Below are 25,787 nucleotides of genomic sequence, written 5' to 3'. Positions count from 1 at the left end.
GTTTTTAACAAGAAGTCGAAAATATCACTTTTTACCAAAAATTACAAAAATATTCACCAAAATTAGAGAATTGATGATATCATCATGAAATGAACAAATCTGAGATAGGTCCACATGTAGTACCTATATATGTAATATCAAAGCAATTGGACTTGCGGTTTTCAACAAGAAGTCGAAAATATCACTTTTTACCAAAAATGACAAAAATATTCACCAAAATTAGAGAATTGAAGATATCATCATGAAATGAACAAATCTGAGAGAGTTCTACCCAAGGTACATATACACCAAGTATCAAAGCATTCAGGCTTGTAGTTTTCAAGAAGAAGTCGAAAAAGTAAAACATTGACACGGACGACGATGGACAATCACTCATATGATAAGCTCCGCTCGACAAAGTTGACAGCGGAGCTAAAAAGTAAAACATTGACACGGGCGACGACGGACAATCACTCATATGATGAGCTCCGCTCGACAAAGTCGACAGCAGAGCTAAAAAGATGAACACTAATTTTGGAGCCAACAGACAAAATTTGAGAAAATTTTCAGTTTTTACTCAAAAAAATACTTTTATCCTAATCTTCTGGGAGGAAGTGCAGACTATAATCAGGACTATTTTGGGAATTGGTGATGAAAAGAGGGAACTGATGGTGAAAAGATTAAGATTCAAGGGTTAGGGTTTTTGATATTGTTACATTTAGCATATTTATCAACATTTTCAAAATTGTGACATACCTCAAACTATTTAGTCGCCGCATAATAAACAGACACATAAAGTGTGTTCAAAACACCAAACTCATCATACTTACTTGATAAAGGTTTGCGTTTCAAACTGCAAGGACCATCTCTCCGCCTCAACAATGGACTGCTCCGTCGTTCAGTTACTTTTTCTTTCAAACGCGACCGCACCTTCAGGTTGGAATCAGATGCTGGAGATGGAAGAATAATTAAGATTGTGAGTACATACACAAAATGATACCAATGATTACTCAATTACATTTTTTTACTAAAATGTTTTGATTTACCAGAACTAGTATATTAGAAATACTTGTATGCTGTTTTGTTTTTGCTGCTATCTACCTTCTTGATTCAATAATTTGAATGCATCTGTGAGGATGGAATTTCGCAACTCAGTTTTAAAGATCCAATTGAAATGTTCAACTCGCTGTTTTAAAGATCTCAATTAAATACTCACTGCTACGAAATGTTACAACATCCCTGAAATGCAAAGTTCACAAACAATTGTCTCTTGTAATTTAAAGTTTATCATACAGTGTATCATAATAGGGAGGTTCTTACCGGTTTTTCTGAGTGGAAATGTATTATCATACTGGCCGAGTACTGTATGCTGATATGGAGGTGATACACCACTGTGTGGTGGAGAATGATGTTCCAATGAACTATGATGAACAGCCCTACAAAACAAATCAACAAAATATCTCAAATTAGAAACTGTCCATGTATGCCACTGTCAACTGCTATAAAGCCTGGCACCAACATTTTAGCCTGGAAAATAAGGCATTCAAGAAACATTTTGAGGAAAATACAATAGAGAGACAGTGGCTGTATCATGAAATATGGTTGAAGTGGCTAAAATAATCGTACACAGAGTAATTAAATGATCTCTAAAAACATATATATATTTGAGAAATCAGACGTCATACCAATATAAACTCCACATAACTGTTTTTTATTAGAAAATAAGTAAATATGATACGACTTTTAATATGTGATTCAAACCATACATGTGACAAATTATCTATATTTAGGTCATACTACAGTCCAACAATGGAAAGACAGCGAGAATATAGATACTAAATATAGATTATATTTATATACTGAAACAGCATTAATAATGAGCGTAACATGTGGTGCCGATTGTTAACAACGTGACTTACCAATTTCTAAAAGGATGTGGCGGGGAATGATTCATATTTGCTGCAGCCTCACGTTGTTTTTTACTGAGTACAAATTCCTGTAACCTCTGTTTCACTTCACTGGATGCATTGGCACCTAGGGAAAGATCACAACATAATTACAATTTGGGTTAAATAAAGATTCCTTTTATTTTAAATATCACTTCTAATTATCATGCAAGAGATGGACGATTTATATTCGGTATTTACTTGCACAGATTTAAATTTTATGCAAATGAGGCATGTTCATTTGTTATTTGGGGGGCCCAAAATGTACACATTGGTATATGAATTCAGTATATGTATTTCAATAAGTTCAGTGATACTATACGGGAAACACATTTTTACCCTTTTTTTAATTTTAGTTGATTTATGTTTTACAATGTTAAATTTGAATATTAAAGCAGGAAGGTGGTCACCTGCGCGCACACGCGGGAATTGAGTTCCAAGCGACAATAAAAACACACACTAAAACACAAAGGCTCATGTTAGACGCTTGTTTGTAAACAATGACACGCTATGGCCATCTGACACATGTGCAGGTGACAACTCCCCTGCTTTAACTGGTTTTAACTTTAGCGCATTTAGCTATCTGCGAAAAAAGTGAAAAAGAAAACATATCAAGCCCTATACAGTACACGATTCATGAAGGCAGAGTTTACAGTTAGTTCTACATGTAAGCATTTGACCCAAATTATAACATTTTAATATTATAATAAACATGTGACTTTGACATTTGAAACGATTGGACTCTGAAAGTAGCGGATGTGGTTCTAGCACCTCCTGCCAGAGTACACCTTGGAGGAGAGTAAACGAAGGTTATTAGGAGCTAAAAACAGAATGCATAAGTAACTCTTACTTCCATGCCCTTCAGGCTTATCCTTCTTCTTCATCAGAAGTTCTTGCCGCTGTCTTTCTTGATCTCTCCGTTGCTGCTCTTGAAGCCTTGCCTGTTGTTCTAACAGCTCTTTCTCTTTCTGCAACTGCAGTATCCTTTGTGTCTGTAAAACCAATTGTGACTGTTGTCTGTCAGCCCACTGGATCATCACAGATGACAAATACGCAAGATGTAAAAAAGCACAAATAAATCAAGGAAATGGATGTCAAATATATTTGATGGTAGCATTACGCCTATATTAGGCATTAGCATGGCCATATTTGGTAGCATCATACCTTTATTTGCATATTCAGAGTTTGTATTAAAGTAAGACTGTCACTGAGTAAGGTACAGCATGGTCATATTTGTTGGCAATATGTCTGTATATAAGCTGTATCCTCAGGGGCGGACATCCAGGCATTTTTACCGCCTGGCAACCATCACGGTGAATACAAAAGCTGAATACTCTCAGAAAACAGTACTTTGGTATAGTTGTTAATACTCTCCTGAACTGTGTAACTAGATTACCCACCCCTACATGTGTAACATTTATAAATTTGAGTTTGTGGTGTTTTCTCCGCTTTTTTGACTGGTGTTCCACAGCAGCTCGCGCAAAGCCCATATAGAACGTAGAACGTTCTGTGACGTGGAATATGCCATATCTGGTACAATATAGCAAAATACAAATGTACCTATATTAAGTGAGATCATAGCCACACTTGGTAGCAACAGTATGTCTATATTATATGAATTGGGCTATTATCAACAGTGTCCTACATAAACATGATACATATAACCCTGAATTAGTGGCATGATATTCTAAATTCCTGGCATAATAAACTTCCAGACAGCACAATTAAATTTTATCATCCAGTTTTAGTGTGATGTAGTGAAATCTGATCACAGCTGTAAGCATACAATCTATGCAATCCCTGTGCTGAGGATCAAATATATGATATAAAACTATACTCTTGTAGAAACAAACACAGAGAATATTTATTAAGAATTGAAAAATCCCAACTGATTGGACACACGTAATGCGCCTTTACATAGATTCCATATTTTTTTTACAACACTGAGGGCGCTTTCCAAACTTTGAAAATCAAATAGACCAATACTAACATTTTTTTTTTATCCCATGAGGGTAAACATTAAAATAAATGATCTATTTCATTGTGGTTTTATTTTATGCTGTTCACTAAACTCGCATAAACAATGAATCTAACAATCAACAGTGAAAAGGCCGATTTTGAGGCTTCTATGGTGAGAAAGTCCCACCATATCTTTTTTGCTTGGCAACTTAGATTACATGACTCATATCCAATATAGGTTGAATTTCAACTAACTACCTTCTCTTTTTCCTCCAGTAGTGAACATTGATGATTATTTGCTTCCCAAGACTCACTTTTACATTGACTGAGAGTATTGATGGTGAAACATACATCATACTGTTGTAAGGGATCCTAAATTGAGGCCTGGTAAGCAAATTAGTTAGCAATGACTCTCGCATACATTTTTCGTCCTAAAATAACGGTGACAGTTTGAACATTGTTATGAATCCAAAAGTTACTCATAACATTAACACAGCCATAGCAGCATAATAGTGAGATCGTTGTTTTGCGGCCACCAATCGTGCTATCTTCAAACGATATCACTATAAAGCATCACGCAAGAAGACATTTGATTCAGAAAAACAAATGAGTAAACGAAAAATTAAAATAGTGATAGACTTATTTATATAACTGTTGAGAGAATTTTTCAATTGCTTTAATCCGGCTATAAACTTTCTTGTGATTTACAACACAGCTAAGCTTCAGCAAAGTGACACAAATAAAATAGAAAATGTTTTTATCATCAGCGCACATTTTAAGAATATTATACTTTAGTGAGATCTTTATAATTATGGAAAACACGATGCTATTATAATCACCATGTCTACTTGACCAGTAGTACGTCAAAAAGCACCTAACTACCATAAAATTGGTATTAGAAGCTGCATTCCGAAAGGAAGCCGTTTCACAAATTCACCACTTATAAGCAGATGTTCCAATAGAAGCCACAAACCCCCCTGCCGTAGATTCCAATACAGATTTTTTACAATAATAGAACCACGCCTACACCATTTTGGCATATGACCGTTTGACAACTATTGTCCTCTTTCACAAAACAGTCCTTTTCACTATCTCAGTTTACATGAATGTCATAATTATTATTAAAATGAACATTTAGATCAATGAATACAGATTTTTTGTGAACTGCTATGCTCAAAAAGACGAGGTCGCTTTCGACGTGGGTTCCATACTACACTTACAATATGCATGGGGGGTCAAATGTGCTGCTTATTTACACAAAATTTGAGCGTAATTGAGCATGACGTCCATTGCCCTTTAAAAGAGGCAGAAAATCATCTCAAATTAGCAACAAAACAATTCAGTAAGCTTAGCAATCACCTGCAAATGTTCCTGTATTTGTTTCTCATGTTGTTTAGCCAACTCTTGCTGCTGTTTATTAAAATGGTCTATCAGCATCTGTTTCTGCAGCTGCTGCTGTTGTTTGAGGCGCATCAAGTCTTCGTGTAACTGCTGTGATTGTAAATTCAATTCATTGGAATCAAGAACCATTTCTCGTGCTACAAACTCTTCCATATGTGAACCATTACTTTCTGTGAGGCACAAAAATAGAACAACAAAAGCTCAGAATGAGTGAGCTGAAGGTATTGGAGATAGAGCTTAAAGGCATGACATATATAGGAAATGTTTATAATTATTTGCACTGGTTCAAGTTAAAAACTTGGGGTAAACTATATCCCCCATCAAGATTGGAAATAGCATCCTGTCACAGAATGCAAACGTTTCGCATATCACAAAATGTTTTTTCTCGTTGCCATTTCAGGCAAGTTTATCTCTCATTAAATTATTCTATAATAATATGTACATTGTATAAGGTTATCACAAGAATACCGCAAAGTATGCACACAGGTGGTATAGGAACACATCAACCTTCGTTACAAAATCCTTTTGTCAAACACGATGTGGTGCTTTAATAGCCGAAAGTCTGGAAACTAACAATGGAATGAACATTTAATTATACGTATTAGACAAAAGCTATGCCTTCTACTACCAATTACAAGTCTGCATGTCATGGATGCTTCACAAAATTATCTGGTGAAAACTTTTTTGTTGGAACCTATCACACTCATGTGATAACTGTCATCACAGTGTAGCCATTCATGACATGACTCAACATATTAAACCGATTCAAGATAAAGCAAGTAGCGTGTGCAGTTTGATTATATTGATTTTGTCATCTGAAACTACACAATTATACTTGCATATTGTTTAGCTTGTCTTGGGTTTAACTTACAACTTATACCACTTAAAGTGCCTGTGAAATGGCTGCTATTTTCACGCCTAAAATTATCCATTGATACATAAATATTATTATTTTTTTATGTTTCTGAGCATGAATTATTTTTTTAAGTGAAAAAATGTGTTTTAAACTCAATCTACGGCAACTTTATTTTTGTGTATTTTAAAACGAGGCTCCTTATTAGCTTCTTATTTGCATACAGAAATTCCCCTTGTGACGTCAGAAGGGGAAGTCGCATGGCAGCTTGCATTGCCGATACGTGTAAATAAGGCAGATTTCCTCTGCAGTTTTCTCATCTTTGACTAAATTTTCACTTATGTACTTGTTCGTCGAGGAGGAATGGACCATAATGAACACATAGTATCAATTTTTGTTGCATGGGGTTGAGTTAGATGCAAAATATGTTCGTTCTGGTGTAGCTGGTCACTGTGATCGTCAGCGGTGCATGTTTGTACACTGTCGCAAAAATAGAAAATTGACGTTGGAATTATCTCGTTATTTAGCAGGTTACTAGGCACGTCACTACACTGTTTTATTTCATCGATCGTCTGAGTAAAACTTTCAAAATTAAAATAAAAGAGAACATATTTTGACATTCTAAACATTAGACCATAGTGATCACTAAAAAATAATTTAAAAAACGACAAATTATAGTTACTAAATAAATGACAGCCGCGTGGAAATAAATTGAAATTTTGTTGAAATAGGTGAACGCGTCGGGTCACCACGAAGGCAAGTGCGTTAAAAACGGCGTTTAATTGGATAACAAAAATAATTGAGATCGACACACATACAGATAAATTCAGAGTGGAATCGAGTTAGCGTGATCCATGGCGTGATTGTCGTATTTATAACATCATATTAAACTATTTGGTGGAAACACATTGACCAAGCCCGGATTCTTAATTTAGAAATTATTACGCAGATCAAGCTGCAAGCATGGAGGTAAAAAAAGAACAGAGGTGTGAATTTGACATTCAACCCAAACCACCAAACAATTCAGAAACTTTTAGCCTTCGACAATGAAAACAATTAGCAGTGTGTAAGGGCTGTGTAATTTCCTGTTTGTCCGACGCTTCGTTTTCGTGTCACTGTCAAAATTATTGCTACCTTTTACTTAACAGGGACTAAATGGTCTCTATAAAACGATAATCAGGATCGCAAAAAAGTCAACTCATTTTAAACACTTGCTGGACGTCTGAATGACCAGTGTTATTACGGCTCAGGGGTATGACTTCCTCTCACATTTTGGCATTTGGTGGCGCACTTTCGGCGAGAGTCGGAAATCCGGAAACAGTCGACCGTTTCAGGATAGGTGGGCGTGGCTACAACACGAGAAATATCCCAAATTTACTTGGATACGAGTAATCATTTTCAGCAAATTAAATCAATAACTGCCCATTTCAGTGGGATACAGATCTAAAATGGGAAACGTGAGGGTGGGCATTGCACAGGCACTTTAAGGAGTTATATGTACATAAAACATCACATGCTGTAAGCCTTTACGGATAGCCGTGGATAAGCAAAACAGTATTAATGGTATAAAACAACGACAGCAGTCAATGTGTTGAAACACACGCTCATTGTGACATACAAAATGGTCCACCCCAAATTACCTGGTAGATAGAATGCTAGCTACTTGTGTGCTTTTGACAAATGCACATATTTTCAAGCATATAGCAGTGACAATAATTCTGGTCAAAATAAGTCAATATCGCTAATAGTTTCAGTATAAATAGTCAATTTTATGTGATTTTTTTTTTTTAATTCACTGTAAAATAATACTGCATTGAATGGATTGGCATTTAGTAACAGTTTCCATAGACTACACTGAAAACATTAAATCATTAAAACTTCACATCAAATAATTTCGAGTTCAATACATCTATTAAAGTACATTGTAAAATCTGTTTTTGAAGGTGCATCCTTAAAAGAAGCTGCACCAATTATTTTGAACAATTGAGAACCACAAATTCACTTTTTCTCATGTCCGAAGATGTTCCAATAGAAGCCACATTGTTACCATTTTAATAATAACTGCGGTTTTTAATACGAATTTAACAGTACGGATAAACACTAGACTATAGTTATTATTACTGGTACATATCAATATAAATAACTAAAAAATACTGTAATACCGTCCATTAATAGAACACTACATGAGTAATGGGAACTTATTTATATATCTCTATTATCCGTCACTGGTTTTCTGATCAGTGAATACTAATCCAGGAATACAGTTCTAAACAAAACATGAATGTCACAGTCCCCGTTATTTAATTATAAAATACTCATGTTAAAATAATACATGGAACATCTGCAAACAATTGAAATAATATGTACTCTATGTGGGTACAACTTATCATAAAGTGATTTCCCTTAATCTGATAACTGAAAACTTTCATTGACCCGGGTCCAAAATCTCAGAGTACACAAGTGCAACCAAACTATGTCTCATAAATGCTCAAGAAACTGCATTCATAAATCTGAGTAAACCTTGATGTACCTTTAATAACAACTTGACTTCTTTGTTAATTCAAGTCTTTGTATATTACCTGGGTTTGTTTTATCATCGCCACTATAATTCCCATCAAAATGTAGCCCTGACACCCCTCTACATTTTCCACTGAGATTGGTAATGGTATGACCCATCTGTCACTGATTCAGATCAAGGTTATGACATCACTAAAAACCCTAGCATTACAATCTAAGCTAATTATTTATTCTGAGAATGCTCAGTTGTTCTCTCAGTGGTGTTGGGAGAGGTTGTCTTGGATGAAAATCATGAAAAAGACCCACTAAGGATTTTCAGATCTGGAAAAAAAATTATGTGCATATTCGGCAGAGACTTGTTCATCAACCTGCCAAGTTTCATCGATATCTGCTGCAGAATTTCTGAGAAAATGTTAGAGACGTCACAGACAGAAAATTGAAATAAGAATTAATAGTCCACTTTTTAGGCTGCGCCTGAAACAGGGACTAATCACCTGGTGAGAGAGTATTCTAAAATTGCCATACAGATTTGATACTGTTTATATTTTTAGATCAAAACTGAAGAAATTTTCAATTTGGAAGGAAGCCAATATTGCTGTTGTTGCACTGATGGTTGGAAAACAGGAAATGCCATGTTTTGTGAAAATGATGGGATGACAATAGGGGTCGATGAGTTGCAGCACTGATGGTTGGAATAGAGAAAATACAGTGTTTTGTGGAAATGATGAGATGACAATAGGGGTCTATGAGTTGCAGCACTGGTGGTTGAAATAGAGAGAATACTGTAATAGTGTTTGTTACTCTTATTAAAAAGGCTATGATGTACATACACACGTAACAGCTGTACTGACTATAAGCAAAGCATGTGACCTACCTCTGGTTTGTACATGGTTCGTAAAATGTGAATTAATATTTATATCCCTTCTCCCTCCCAATGGTGTTTCTGCAAAGATAAAGACCAATATGAATAAATCAAGTGATAAATTGATGCATTGAAAAATACAGGGATTGATATAATTTAAATTCTGATGTTAGAATCACAGTTTAACAACAGATAATTATTTAAAATTTGCAGAAATAATTTATTAAAACACACAGTTATGCATATATAGACAGACACCAAAACCATATTTTGAAATAAGGTTTGTTCCTGAATATGAACTAACTGTCAATAAGTAATTACAGTTGTATAACAACTCTATTTTTTCAAAAAATAAATTATTTATAAAACAATATCTATCATTACATGTATTGTCATATTTAATATCCTACTTACTCAATTAGTCGCGCACCTACTTACGTAAATAACGCAGTTGTGTGAATGGTTAAAAATAAGTCATATTTCAATGATCTGGCACTGAATAAATGCAACTGTTGATTTACAAATACTAATACAGTATAATTTTTTTGGAGCATTGGTTATAAAATCTGAATTATGCAAATACAGCTATTTAATATGCAAGGATTTGTTTAAAAAACTGAAACAGGTACAATATGTGTTGTAAAGACCTTTTTGCATTGAAATGAACATTCATAATTATTAGACTAATTAAGATTATCAATATGCACAGTATTAAATCAAAACCTGATCAGATTAGTCACACAGACAGACAGACAGACATACCCATGACATTACTTTCCGTTCCGTAATCTACTCTAATCAGTATATAGGGGTTTAAATTTTGCATAGAAGGCAATGAATTACAGACTCTAATAAACAAATTATAAATTAAAGAAACAATTAAGTCGTAGTGTAATAAATAAAAATACAAGCAGAATGACATGCTTGCTTTTAATTTGCAATAGATACCAAAAGCTAATCAAGAGGAATCTTGTTAGTGAAAAAAAAAAATACATGAAGAATTATAAGAGAGTCAGAAATGAATTAATATGAATATAAATTGGAGAAAAATAATCTGAATGGATATTGTCAAGCGTATGAAAGTAATAGAATGAAAATAATGTCATACATACTTTATAGTAACATGAGAAAAGGATTGTGTGATTTGATTACAAGAGGAGAACCATTCAATTAATAGTGATGACGCACAGCTTAGGTTTTGCAAATGTCACACTGAGTTAGCCTTGGTTAATAAGAAGGTTAGAAGGATGGGAAAATGTCACATGTGTAACCTAAATACAGAAAATAAGCTGATATGATTTATGATAATCAATTTCCAAATGGAGCAAAATTATAAAGGGCACCAAGGCAAACTTACTGGACATTATGTAGAGAAGTGAAGTCCTGCCTATATTGTACAGCTTTCATTGCACACACAATTACAATGCATGATGCCACAGGTAGCAATGAAAATCAGAAATTTGAATATCATGAATGAAGAACCATATATACCTTTCAGACTTTTAACTAGTTAAACTTGCACTCGGTGAGTATTCATTGTGTCTATTATGCAACATATGGCCTGGATTTGAACAAATTGTGGGAAATTTCAATGCATTTCATTGTGATCCATCATTTTTTTTTTTTTTATTTGTTTTAAAGCCTTTGCATTTTTAGCGTGTGTTGTTATCGTCGATTGGGACTCAATTCCCGCGTGTGCACAGGAGACTACCCTTCCACTTTAAAAAATATTTGTATTCGTTTTCATGAAATATATACACAAACACAAAGGATTACACTACACAGAGAGAAAAAAACCAAAAGATAAATGCAAAAATTGATTTGACATTTAGTTATTTAAGTTATCGCAATATCCCTAAATTGACAGAATTGAAGATATTGTCACGAAATATTCAAATCAACTAGAGGTCCACCCAAGAATCATATGTATTAAGTATGAAAGCAAAAGAGTTAATGGTGTTCAATAGAAGTTGTTTAAAGAAAAAGCTGACGTGAGACAACAACCGACAACTGCCTATACCAACAGCTTCACCTGTCATATCGATGACATTGGAGCTAAAAGATTCACAAATGAAATAATTCTTCACTCAGTTTTAATTTTGCTATTTTCAGTGATAAGTGATAAGTATAATTAAATCCATATGAACATAAAACAATAACAATAGAAAGTAATTCATGAAATTAAAACTCGCCAATGAGTAAGCTATAATAATACCAATAGCGAATTGTCAGTAAAAAATATTTTAAAAAGAAGAACGCTTTTTACCAAGTTTTTATTAAAAAACAAAAGAAGAAAATGTACAATATCTTTCTTAAAAGGAATGAACTGAACTAAAGATAAGTGACCTTAAAATCATAAGGTTATACCAAAATAAACAAGACTATCTGGTTACATGGGTGGAGAGCTGAACATTCTTTAATGAACAAATTGGACATTACACTGACATGAAGCAGACATAGAGATCCAGGGTTCAACTTCACCCAGAATAGACATGTTCCACTTTCACAAATATTATTAGTATGGGGTTGAGATACAAAAACTGAGCAAGTCCTTTTTTTCCCTTCACTTAGTTTACAGCCGTTCTGGGAATTATTCGGACAGTTAGTTAGCAATATATTATGGAACTTTGCAAAACACTTGGGTCTTTTCCAATCTAGACTTGATGGCGCTGTTGTATTGGCACGCCCACAATTGGAATCATTCCATTATCTTGCAAGATGCGGGTAAAACGCTGATTTCAAAACGACACGCGTTGGTTTCCATATATTAACAGGTTATATGTTGTATATGCATTCAAAGTGTTATTTTAAATTGTTATAACCATCTGAGTCCACCTGACATAGCGTAATTTACTCCCGAGTGTTGAGTAACCGCAGGTATTATTGAACTCGTCATTGGCGAGAAGACTCAAAGTAAAGTTTCTTAGCGGGACGCGCTGCAGTTTCGCGACAGTTTTGGGCCAAACTAAAAGTTGTTTTTACATTACTGGTGCATTATGTATCAAATTCAGATTTTATACCGAGGGTGGAGAGTACGTCAGGGATACACAGACGGAAAACTCGATTATAATGGTTTGATGGATTTTGTCAAATCAAAAGTGCCTTCCTTGATCGAATCACTTTTTCAACTGCAGTTTGAAAATGACGGGGTATAATGATCGTTATTATGTCCAGTCCATTTTTGTAACAGGTACAACTGACTAAAATGAGCGAGGGGGTTGACATTTTTCGACAGATTTAAGCAACACCCAACTTGTGATTTTCAAAATTACTGAAAATAATTACAATATAATTATAAAAAAATAAAGAATGGTTGCTGTAAATGCACGCTAGATAATACTTACAATTCACCAAGCCGACAACCCCTCTGAAATAGTAATTCCAAACCACGCGCCCGTCACTCAAGCAGCGCCGTCAAGTCTAGATTGGGCAAAGACCAAAGTGTTTTGCAAAGTTGCAAGTCATTTTGCTAACTGACTGTCCGAATAATTCTCAGAACGACTGTAAAGCTATTAAAATAAATTGTTTTACTTTTCTCTATCAAAGGAGTGTGGGGTGTTTTCTGTAATTTTCTCTGTAGGATTTTGCAAATAAATTGAACAAATAAATTAACTTTGCTATGCCAATATTTCAACTATTATATATCACTGAAAAATTGGGAGAATCGATAGAAGAGATACAGTGTAAGATCATTTCGGAATACTATAAAAGAGATTCAAAGGCTCATTGGACATCAGCAGCATAAGGCAAATAATTAAAAAGACATACAATACTTTTGAGACAACTCAACCCCTGCTGTAAACAGCTCTGATTCCGAAGTTCGCAAGTCAATGAAGATGTTGATGTAATTTCGTAGCATTGAAAATTCTATATGACGCGGAGTGTCCGAAACTTTCACAGATTTTTGTCTTCATGAATGCCATGAAATCATCAAATTACAAAAAATATTCCAGTCAGCAAAAATTAAGCTGTTTACAATAACTATAATCAATTCATTCATATAATAATTCATTGTTTGTTAAACTCATGAATTCCTTCAACAAGTTGAGTTCACAATACAAGCAGGTGAAATTCCTGAGAACTCAAGGTTAGTCAGACCACAATACATGTAGGTCAAAGGGAAAACAAAACTATTCACAAAACAACGACTATAAATATCTAACAATACAAGTCAAAGGTGTTGTGATCAAAATCAAACCAACTTTGTTACATATAAATTAGCAGCGCCACTATTTAAAAATGTATATTGCATATGTATCACCCCTCCCATAAAATGGTTTATCCCATAAATTACATTAAAATACATCTATGACAGGTGTGTTTTGACCTAGAATACTGGCCAACATACATACATTGCAAATATAGTATACTATATATATAGACAATTTCCAGGAAAACATGTGTTCAGCATGCATAGTTGGCCTATGATAAATGACCTCTTAAAACCATGAATGCCTGCAGAATATTTTATATATAACTTTAATACTGTTAACATTTAATGCATTTAAACATTTTATTAACTTCCTCAATAAATCAATTGACACTTTCATTGTTGCCACAAAATTTAATCAAGAAATAAATCGTTGAGATGAGTACAATTAGAAAAGACGTTCAGACAATATTATACATAGTGGTATCAGAATAATTCAATTATAGTTAATTTAATAGTTAATTTATTTTTGAGTAAGTTTATTAATTATTATAATTATACATAATTGTGGAGTACACAAATAATGAAATTGTAATTACTGTATGAAGGGATATCTAACTCTTTGGTACCAAGGCATTTAGAAAAGGGAGAGAAGGGAGGGGTATTTAGTCCCCATTAATTTTGAGTTCTGCAACTGTATAAAATGAATAATGATACACAATAGTTATTCTTTCATAAGTGTCCATAACTGGGGTGCCATATGCACCAGGTCTCCATTGAGTCACATGCCCAATAGAACACCAGGGGTCCACTGGGTACCACATATCTATGAAAGCACCAGGCCTCCACCGGGTACCACATGTCTATGAAAGCACCAGGTCTCCATTGAGTCACATGCCCAATAGAACACCAGGGGTCCACTGGGTATCACATGTCTATGAAAGCACCAGGGGTCCACTGGGTACCACATGTCTATGAAAGCACCAGGCCTCCACTGGGTACCACATGTCTATGAAAGCACCAGGCCTCCACTGGGTACCACATGTCTATGAAAGCACTAGGTCTCCACCAGGTACCACATGTCTATGAAAGCACCAAGCCTCCACCGGGTACCACATGTCTATGAAAGCACCAGGCCTCCACTGGGTACCACATGTCTATGAAAGCACCAGGCCTCCACCGGGTACCACATGTCTATGAAAGCACCAGGCCTCCACAAGTTACTTTTCAATGTCCATAGGAGCACTATAGGTCTTGACTTGAATTTCAAACACACGCTGCAGAGATGGCTAGAATGATTTAAACTGATTGTACACATTTTATACAAGCCAACATTTTTGATGGATGGGTGAATCAGCCAGCTGTAAATTCAAACTAGTAAGCAAGCTATTTATGCAATGGAAAAATTTCCACCGATCACAAGGCCGCTAGTTAATACTTAGTCACCTCTCCTTTCCTGTAAATCTGCCAGTGACATTTACGTATAAAGATGGGAAAATAGGTGTGGGTGTTATTCTTAAAAGACCCCCAGGGACATAATTAACTGTCAAGTCGTGTACAGATGATTTATCACTCACTCCTGCAGCTCAAAGCCAAATCACAACATTTAAAATATTAAAAACTAAAAATAGTAACACTTTATTTTGTCTTTCTCTATCGATCTCAGACTGGATCAGGGCCCTTATGCATGACCCTTGAAGGTCAAACATCCTGGTACTTGCATTCTATTATTACTATATAACAGGAATAGTACTTATACATGTACGTCAATGTTTGATGTGTTTTTGAACTTGAGGTGAAATCTGCTTGCATTTTGGGGGGGAATAATTGAGAAATAACTTGTTGATAGTGTGACTTTTTTTAAGGTAATACGAAACGCATATCTAAGTAGTAGCTTTACTAGAATTGATAAATAAATAAATGTGCAGTTGATTTCAAGTACCAGGTATACATGTATATGCATGACAGAATTCGATATGTCAAAAAAAACTGCCAACAAGCAAACTGCTTGCTGATTGGTCTGACTGTTAGGTTGGATAGCCAATCATGTACAATCTTTTAAAGAGCTTTGCATCTAGTCTAAATGCGTGTGCATGTAGGCATGGAAAGTCACACAAAATTTTGCTGGATTTACTATGTATCAGCACATGTACAACATATCGCATTTTATATGGGAAACACACAATTTTTTGAAATTGATTTCAATATTTTACCTACTAAAGTAAAACAACATCTCAATAATTTAAGCGCAAAATATATTTTTTGTGTGTGTATTTTATTTATAATATAAACATAATAATGTTGGTGTAATTTCACATGGCATCTTCATAAGCTCATGTGCTTCTAACAAATCAATTACAGTATGTCCATTTTGGGGTTTTACTTTCCATTATTCAGGTTTTAAAATATCGTATCAGGATTGAACTCTAATCAATTCTTAATCTAAATAACATGTGTTAATGAAAAATCAGGTAAGATTTTCAGTGTTTAGCTTCACTTCACATGAAGAATGTATCAACTTTAGCATCATTCACCGTTGATTCCATGCATGTCTCAGTGCATAGATATACATACTCATGTTCCGGGGCTGAGTTAATCTAAAGCTGTCTACCATTTGAATGTTGGACATAAAAACAAGCCGAAATAGGGCCTATCGCCGTGGATTAAACATAGCAACAGTACAAACTCCAGACAGTGTCATAAGGCCAGACTTTTTTTACTCCTTGCTTCTCAAGTTTTTATAAGCCAATTTTTTTGAGGTGGGCGAAAAATAAATAAAATTAGTTCTTTTTTTCCCATTAGATTTGTGTGATTCTCAAAGAATTGTAAGGGAGATCATTGACCGGAAAGAAGAAATGAAATAAAATGTTATTCCATGTATAACCTTGTTTCTCATCTGCACGAGACTTTGGTACTTTGATCATGATACTCCCACGAAAATGCAACTTATGTTTGTTACACTGAAATAAAATGTTATTTTTATTTCATTTTCGACTTCTGTTCATTCGGCGAGCCGCGAAACAAGGGATAATAAAAGTCTGGCCTAAATAAGATTTGGACTGTGGTTCATTCATGACTGTTATGTAGTATGGAATAAAATGTACTGTCAAAGCACAAACAGAGAAAACTTTATAAATAAACGTGAAATCATTGTAAATTCACCTGGTAGTTGACATTTAAGATATAGCTCTCATAATATTTTTGTTGTACCAGTATACCGTGTACCTGATAGATTGAGTCTTAAATAGAGTGCATAGCTTCCCAATGGATGGGAATGCATATAGTGGTATTATAGCCTTATTATAGAACAGACACGCTAGCTACTAAAGAACGACCACAACGCCATTAGTTGTATATCCTCATCAGAACGATGAGCCAGGCTTACCCAGTAATTGTTTTCAAATCACACATTGCCGAGACCAGAACGAAAACAAAATTACATTCATTCGCTGTCATAGTGTTATGATTCACAGGTGGAAACTAACTTTTTTTAAAGGCACACAAAAAACAAACATGTTACTAACATCCAACCTCAGAAAAATATTTTAATAATTCAGTTAGTTTTACCCATTTTCTCCATTAGATGCACATTACCGAGGGAGGAGTATCAAAGCAAAACAATTCACACACACACACACACAATTTGTTCATATTAAAACAATAACGAAGGAACAATAATGTTTTTTGTTATATCTAATGAGGATGAAGATCTGACAATGCCATCACCACATGTTAGGTTGTATACACGTCCATGTCCAATTTTTGCTCATTTTCATTTTTTTAGGTATGTAGCGAAGAATGCAGTGGCCCTGACACGAGCATGCACTAATGCTCTATGTCAAAACATGCAGGCGTCACACTGTATCAATCGTAAAAGGGATATTTAAAATTGATATATTTTAATGTGCTTTGTATTTGCTAAAGTGCTTTGTAATAAGTAAACTCACATAAATAAGCTTATATTTTTTCGACATCTATAAAGTTGCATGATTTTTTCATTGCTGAATTTAACAGCTCAATGCAATCATTACAGCAATACTGCATTGTCTGGCAATGACATAATGACATAATGACACAATGACATAATGACACAATGACATAATGACATAATGACATAATGACACAATGACATAATGCAATTGTCAAAATATAAGCAATGATATGTTGTAGTAGTTAATATTTGTTGGATGAAAACAAAACACAAATAAAATTATGAATAGTTACCAAAAAACAGCGCATTTAGATGTAAAGCTGCAGTTCGAAGCAGTACATGTAGTATAAGTAATGTAGCCAATAATTTCATATTTTACCTTTAAGGCCTGAAGGTAGGGAATCACAATTTTAAGGAAAATCAATTATTAAAATATTACATATACATTATGCATTTAATTAAGGAAACAAGGAAATCGCATTTAAATTTATGGTAAGGTAAAGGAACTTGGTATTTTAAAGGGTTATGACACATGACATTTCAATACCAGTGCTGTGGTTATTTTAGTCATGTCTGCATGCTAATGATGTTTAATACACACATGTCCATTCTGAAAATCTATAATTATGAAGCACATGTCGATGGTACAAGCACTTTTATCATCTGCTTGATGTATTAATACATGTATAACACAACTACCAGAATAACACAAGAGCTTATCAAATGCATACAAATGCAGTGTAATTGGTTGTCCAATCCACAGACAACTGGCGTAGTGAAAATAAAATAAATGTGATTAATTTATCAATATTTACTATACAGAGGCCGCCATCTTGAATACGACATGAAACTAAATAAGAAACAATCGCTAAGAAAATTTGGTCGAATTCAGCGTATTTGTGTGGAAAAATCTATTGCATACAAACACCTTACACACAAAACATAGAACACTTTCCCGGGTATATGAAACCGAAATTGTCATCTAACTATAAGACTGTCACTGATTGGCTGCTGAGTTGGAATGACAGGCTGTCACTGATTGGCTGCTGAGTTGGAATGACAATTTTTAGTTTCAGGAAAGTGTTCTATGTTCTGTGTGTAATGAGGTGATCGAATGCAAGGGATTTCTACACACACTGAGTAGGGTTCGTTTGTTCATTCATTCAGTCGTTCATTCATTTATTCATTAAAATGAAAACACCCATTAAACTCACCGAAAACACCATCTATAATGTAGCAAACAGGATTGCCATTTTGTTGATCATCTTTTGGGGACGCACACAATGGGAGAACTCTGATTTCATTCATTGCAATTGTCTGAGGCCACAAACACTACATGGCACTATAGACTCGTACCATTCTTTGATGGCACAAATACTACGTGGGACAACCCTATCCATAGATTCATGGTTATTGTCTGAAGACACAAACACTACATGGCACTATAGACTCGTACCATCCTTTGATGGCACAAATACTACGTGGGACAACCCCATCCATAGATTCATGGTTATTGTCTGTAGACACAAACACTACATGGAACTATAGACTCATACCATCCTTTGATGGCACAAATACTACGTGGGACAACCCTATCCATAGATTCATGGTTATTGTCTGAAGACACAAACACTACATGGAACTATAGACTCATACCATCCTTTGATGGCACAAATACTACGTGGGACAACCCTATCCATAGATTCATGGTTATTGTCTGAAGACACAAACACTACATGGAACTATAGACTCGTACCATCCTTTGATGGCACAAATACTACGTGGGACAACCCTATCCATAGATTCATGGTTATTGTCTGAAGACACAAACACTACATGGAACTATAGACTCGTACCATCCTTTGATGGCACAAATACTACGTGGGACAACCCTATCCATAGATTCATGGTTATTGTCTGAAGACACAAACACTACATGGAACTATAGACTCGTACCATCCTTTGATGGCACAAATACTACATGGGACAACCCTATCCATAGATTCATGGTTATTGTCTGAAGACACAAACACTACATGGCACTATAGACTCGTACCACCCTTTAATGGCACAAATACTACATGGGACAACCCTATCCATAGATTCATGGTTATTGTCTGAAGACACAAACACTACATGGCACTATAGACTCGTACCATCCTTTGATGGCACAAATACTACGTGGGACAACCCTATCCATAGATTCATGGTTATTGTTTGAAGACACAAACACTACATGGCACTATAGACTCATACCATCCTTTGATGGCACAAATACTACATGGGACAACCCTATCCATAGATTCATGGTTATTGTCTGAAAAAACAAACACTACATGGAACATCCCTATCCATAGATTCATTGCTATTGTCTGAGGATACAAACACCACAAGAAACAACCTTGATTCCAGACTCAATGCTATTGTCTGAAGGCACAAACACCACATGGAACAATCCTATCCATAGATTCATTGCTATTGTCTGAGGATACAAACACCACAGGAAACAACCCTGATTCCAGACTCAATGCTATTGTCTGAAGGCACAAACACTACATGGAACAATCCTATCCATAGATTCATTGCTATTGTCTGAGGATACAAACACCACAAGAAACAACCCTGATTCCAGACTCATTGCTATTGTCTGAAGGCACAAACACCACATGGAACATCCCTATCCATAGATTCATTGCTATTGTCTGAGGATACAAACACCTCAAGAAACAACCCTGATTCCAGACTCATTGCTATTGTCTGAAGGCACAAACACCACATGGAACAATCCTATCCATAGATTCATAGCTATTGTCTGAGGATACAAACACCACAAGAAACAACCTTATCCATAGATTCATTGTTATTGTCTGAGGTTACAAACACCACAAGCAACAACCCTGATTCCATAGAAAGATTGCCATTGTCTGAGGATGGAACAATGGAACAATGCTGATTCCACAGGTTCATTGTCATTGCCAAACAACTCTGATTCCATAGATGTAGTTTAGGCATTCAGTATGGAGAACGTAACACTTTGACAACAACCTCTGTTATCACATATCAATACTACCATAGGAAAATCATTTTTTGATCACTATTGCGAGCAACATCCTGCAACAATGTCATTGGTGAAGTATGCAAAACATGACAAAAAGCATTCAATGAGTTGCTTTAGTGTTTACTTATTACAGGCTACACATTACATTTATTCCATCGGGATAAAAACAATTACATGTACATATACATGAACTGTTTCATTTTAAGCATCAGATCTTAATAATTTGATAAGCCTATGACGAAAGAAATTGTTTATAGAGGCAGAAAATACTGTCTTAGAAAGATAAATGCAATAGAAAACTAAACTAGGCCACACCCAATTTCAATCAAAAACAGACTGATGGGTAATTGTAGGCTTGGCACAGATAAGACAGTCCATTGGGGAACATGTATTTACACAGGTGACTAAGCACAACATGCGACCTCAGTGATTTTTATTGACACCTTTATCTTTATTGTTGTTATTTATTGCCTATGAATTGGGGATAAGTAACGACCAAAAATGTCAATGCCCTAAAAATACGTCAAGTAAACATAGGGGACCAATGAGAGCTAGAAGATCTCACCAACCACATTGTACCAGTATGTGTCTTTTGTTTGTACAAGGTGTCATGCACGTCATATGCTACTATACTTTGTTTAGGTCTGTCTATTTTGATCACTGCCCTAGCCCCATACTGAGCAAGTGCCCAGGCAGCAACAAAAGCACTTCAAACGTTTGACGTCATTCAGTAACCATATCTCACTACCTGTCAAAGAAAGTCCAGTGATGTGTAGAACAACAATACTAATGAGCTATTGTGACCTCTGCCAATTCGGAACACAATACAGTTCAAATGGGTAAATTTGCCAATAGTACTCGTATGTATACTAAACACATAAACTGGGGGGGAAAAATACTTCAAAAGATTAAATTAACTATGAAACAGGTATTTTCATTTTGTTTATTGTTATGATTCTTATGATTGAGCCTGGGCATACATGGTTTGTACGTCCATGGATTGAGTATGGATTGAGCAAATGTTGCAGATAAAGTACAATATTAAAACAAACAAGAACAGAAGATGTCATTAGAAAATGAACAATATTTTTAACAAGAAGTCGAAAATATCACTTTTTACCAAAAATGACAAAAACATTCACCCAAATTAGAGAATTGAAGATATCATTACAAAATGAACAAATCTGAGAGAGGTCCACATGTAGTACCTATATATGTAATATCAAAGCAATTGGACTTGCGGTTTTTAACAAGAAGTCGAAAATATCACTTTTTACCAAAAATGACAAAAATATTCTCCAAAATTAGAAAATAAAAGATATCATCATGAAATGAACAAATTTGAGAGTGGTTCACATGTAGTATCTATATATGTAATATCAAAGCAATTGAACTATTGGTTTTTAACAAGTAGTCGAAAATATCACTTTTTACCAAAAATGACAAAAATATTCACCAAAATTAGAGAATTGAAGATATCATCACGAAATGAACAAATCTGAGAGAGGTCCACATGTAGTACCTATATATGTAGTATCAAAGCAATTGAACTTGCGGTTTTCAACAAGAAGTCGAAAATATCACTTTTTACCAAAAATGACAAAAATATTCACCAAAATTAGAGAATTAAAGATATCATTACAAAATGAACAAATCTGAGAGAGTTCCACATGTAGTACATATATATGTAATATCAAAGCAATTGGACTTGCGGTTTTTGACAAGAAGTTGAAAATATCACTTTTTACCAAAAATGACAAAAATATTCACCAAAATTAGAGAATTGAAGATATGATCATGAAATGAACAAATCTGAGAGAGGTCTACCCAAGGTACATATACACCAAGTATCAAAGCATTCAGGCTTGTAATTTTCAAGAAGAAGTCGAAAAAGTAAAACATTGACACGGACGACGGACGCCGCCGGACAATCACTCATATGATAAGCTCCGCTTGACAAAGTCGACAGCGGAGCTAAAAATACAAAATTATGGCTATGATCAAAAAGAAAGTATGCAGCAATAACAATACCTATGTATTGTTTAAGTTAACCTTATATTGATAAGGGTAACATGGTAAACCTAGACTATAAGTAAAGTGGCTTACCCCACCCCCAACCCACCCCTCAGGAAACGCAGTCACCAATGAGGCTCCCTAAGTAGCAAACAATCAATCAGCCCCGTTTAACACAACTGATAAGCAAATAAAGGTGTAGTACATGTGCAACCATAATTATATATAGAAACCAAAACTTGCAGGGGATCATCCAGGCTGCATGACTGTTAAAACTGATGCGACTAATCATGTAAAATTCCAACCTCAAGGCACAAATTACACATGTTCCATATCTAAATATTTTGATCTAAGTGTATCAACACATTTATAACTGATAGAATCCCGCAGTACACGTATACTTTGATTCAACACAGTTTAAAATGATAAGTATTTGGTGTTATTTCCTTGTTTGACTCCCTATGTTGGCAGCTACTGTGTTCCATGAGTAGGTGGGCTCTAATGAAGCATGGTAAAAACTTACAGCCACATGCAATATGAATACTATATTGAACAAAAATCAATAAATAATGAAAGAAAAATAAATCTGGATACTATATTCATCAATTGCACTGAAACCATTTATAGACATTTTAATAGATGTATATTAAATATTACATAAGCAGTTGAATGAATTGGTCATATTATTAGTTCTATATAAGTTATCAGTGTTAAAGAAAGTAATACATGCATAAATTTTGTTCAGTAATATATAATTGTAATTTTCAACAAAGGGAAGAGAATGTGATTGCTACAAGTTTAGTGATTATTCCCTCCAAGCAGAACCAAGCAAGCTTTTGGTCTTTTGATATACTCTCAGGGTTGGGATTGAGCATTGAATATTAAACCTGCATACCAAAACAGGATGTTTATTTGCTGAAATAATGGACGTCAATAATCATATATTCAAAAATTGTATATCCATGTGTCAATTCATTGTGAAACACTATATATGTACATGTATACAACGTCAGACTTTAAGTTATAAACATGTGTGTCTCGAATACAGTGCTTCGTCCATTGATATTTAAGAAATTTAAAATAGTTGCCATGTTTTTTGTGATTCCTTCCGTGACATTTATTCTTTTTCACATATCTAAAGAATTAATCAAATGCTTTAAATGGGAGCGGTTAAAAGTCTAAATCACATGCTATTTTTCACAGAAACCTATGACATGTTTCAAAGTAGTGACACTAATAATCACATGTTACTAAGACAACCGCTATTTGTTCTGTAAACAGTTTATTTAATTATTAATTAATTTATTACTAATAAATCACAGAAATTACTGGCTTGATTTTATAGTCTGTTTAGAATTCCTGCTAATCTCATTTGGTGTACATGCAATTGTGAGAAGTGTATATGTCAGCTGAACAACATATTAACCATCTATAAATTGTATTTTCTTTAAATATTTTTGTGCCAGGCGACAGTTCGAGACATTGAATGCCGCTGTTGTTTATCCACGCAAATTGCAAACACAAGGGATGACATATTTTGCATTTTGTCACACAAATCTATATTAATGTTTTGAACTAGGCACGACATGTGGTGTGCAACTCAGGATGTATCTGAACTCAGCTCTACCAATCTGATGTAAAAACTACTATGCAACCAGTGATTAGTATTTTAACGACAGTTTATAACTTATATAGGATTGTGCTTGCGATAAAATGAATACATTGAACGTGATAAAAACATACACACATGCCCGTTGTATAGGGCTCTATTTTTGTACGTCGCCATATGGATAATCATTTTTATCTGTTGTCAACAGGAAGTCCCCAAACTAAGTGACAGTTATACTAGTACTTCTATACTGAACAAGCAGCCTCTCGGCTGAGATAGCTCCGCTGTTAGCAATGCACGTTTCAGTTAAAGAACAGAAGATGTCATTAGAAAATGAACAATATTTTTAACAAGAAGAAAATATCACTTTTTACCAAAAATGACAAAAATATTCACCAAAATTAGAGGATTGAAGATATCATCACAAAATGAACAAATTTGAGAGTGGTCCACATGCAGTACCTATATATGTAATATCAAAGCAACTGGACTTGCGGTTTTTAACAAGAAGTTGAAAATATCACTTTTTACCAAAAATGACAAAAATATTCTCCAAAATTAGAAAATAAAAGATATCATTACAAAATGAACAAATTTGAGAGTGGTTCACATGTAGTACCTATATATGTAATATCAAAGCAATTGGACTTGTGGTTTTTAACAAGAAGTCGAAAATATCACTTTTTACCAAAACGGACAACGACGGACAATCACTCATATGATAAGCTTCGCGCGACAAAGTCGACAGCGGAGCTAAAAAAACAAGATATACATAGTATTTCAATACTACTTCTTTGTATATTAATCGGACATCGCAAATTTGCATAATAACACACACTTTACAAATCAAATGTAATTCTAATTTACACTGTAGTTCCTAATATTTTAAAAGTATCAAAAATAATGATATACTGTAAAATACTTTATTTTAGCTGATAATAATTTGTTGGGTGTCTTGTATGGAATTTATTTTCACTGATTTCTGACGATATGAAGTAAACTGAAAAAAAATAGTATATTCGCTGGATTTTATTTTCACTGAATCATTTCTTCAGCAGAAATAGCGAAAATTAATTCCAAGCGAACATAAAGTATCTTACAGTACATTATAAAGTACCCTACAATATGTGGCTGAACACGAAAACGAAATACCACCAAGGTATATCTATGCATTATAGATATATTAAAATTACCAAAATATTTATACACACTGTTCTAGAGTTAAATACCAGCTACTATTACAAGAAATGCACATGTATTCATGCATGAGAACTTTTTTAGTTAGAACGCAAACAATATGGTAATTCTGTTTGTACATGTATTCTACTATTCACAACACTTGCACAAAAATATAATTAATCGTAACATGGACAGTTAACGTCGTAAGCAGGCATTTGACCTATAAGGAAAAGCGACACAATTATTACAGTTTTTGGTTTTAAAATGTTGATTTGGAGACTAGTCATCAACTTTTGGACTTTTTTACCCTATATGAAATGTGGGTTTTTT

At 34.5% G+C, this 25,787-nt stretch overlaps 1 protein-coding gene across 1 annotated transcript in view; it reads right to left on the bottom strand.

Annotated features, from left to right (window-relative positions):
• Positions 1-25,787, bottom strand: part of LOC102803546 (histone deacetylase 4-like) — a 58,438-nt gene that overhangs the window by 29,604 nt on the left and 3,047 nt on the right. Inside the window, exons 2-7 of the mRNA XM_085501352.1 lie at positions 9,530-9,598; positions 5,244-5,455; positions 2,776-2,917; positions 1,899-2,013; positions 1,300-1,415; positions 810-929 (exon numbers count right to left, since the gene is read on the bottom strand). Of these exons, the coding sequence (XP_085357478.1) occupies positions 810-929; positions 1,300-1,415; positions 1,899-2,013; positions 2,776-2,917; positions 5,244-5,455; positions 9,530-9,598 (774 nt within the window). The remainder of the gene's footprint in view (positions 1-809; positions 930-1,299; positions 1,416-1,898; positions 2,014-2,775; positions 2,918-5,243; positions 5,456-9,529; positions 9,599-25,787) is intronic.

This window comes from Saccoglossus kowalevskii, chromosome 7 (assembly GCF_978046115.1).
Source record: "Saccoglossus kowalevskii chromosome 7, keSacKowa6.1, whole genome shotgun sequence".
Lineage (NCBI taxonomy): Eukaryota > Metazoa > Hemichordata > Enteropneusta > Harrimaniidae > Saccoglossus > Saccoglossus kowalevskii.
This window is presented reverse-complemented; position numbering and strand designations above follow the sequence as displayed.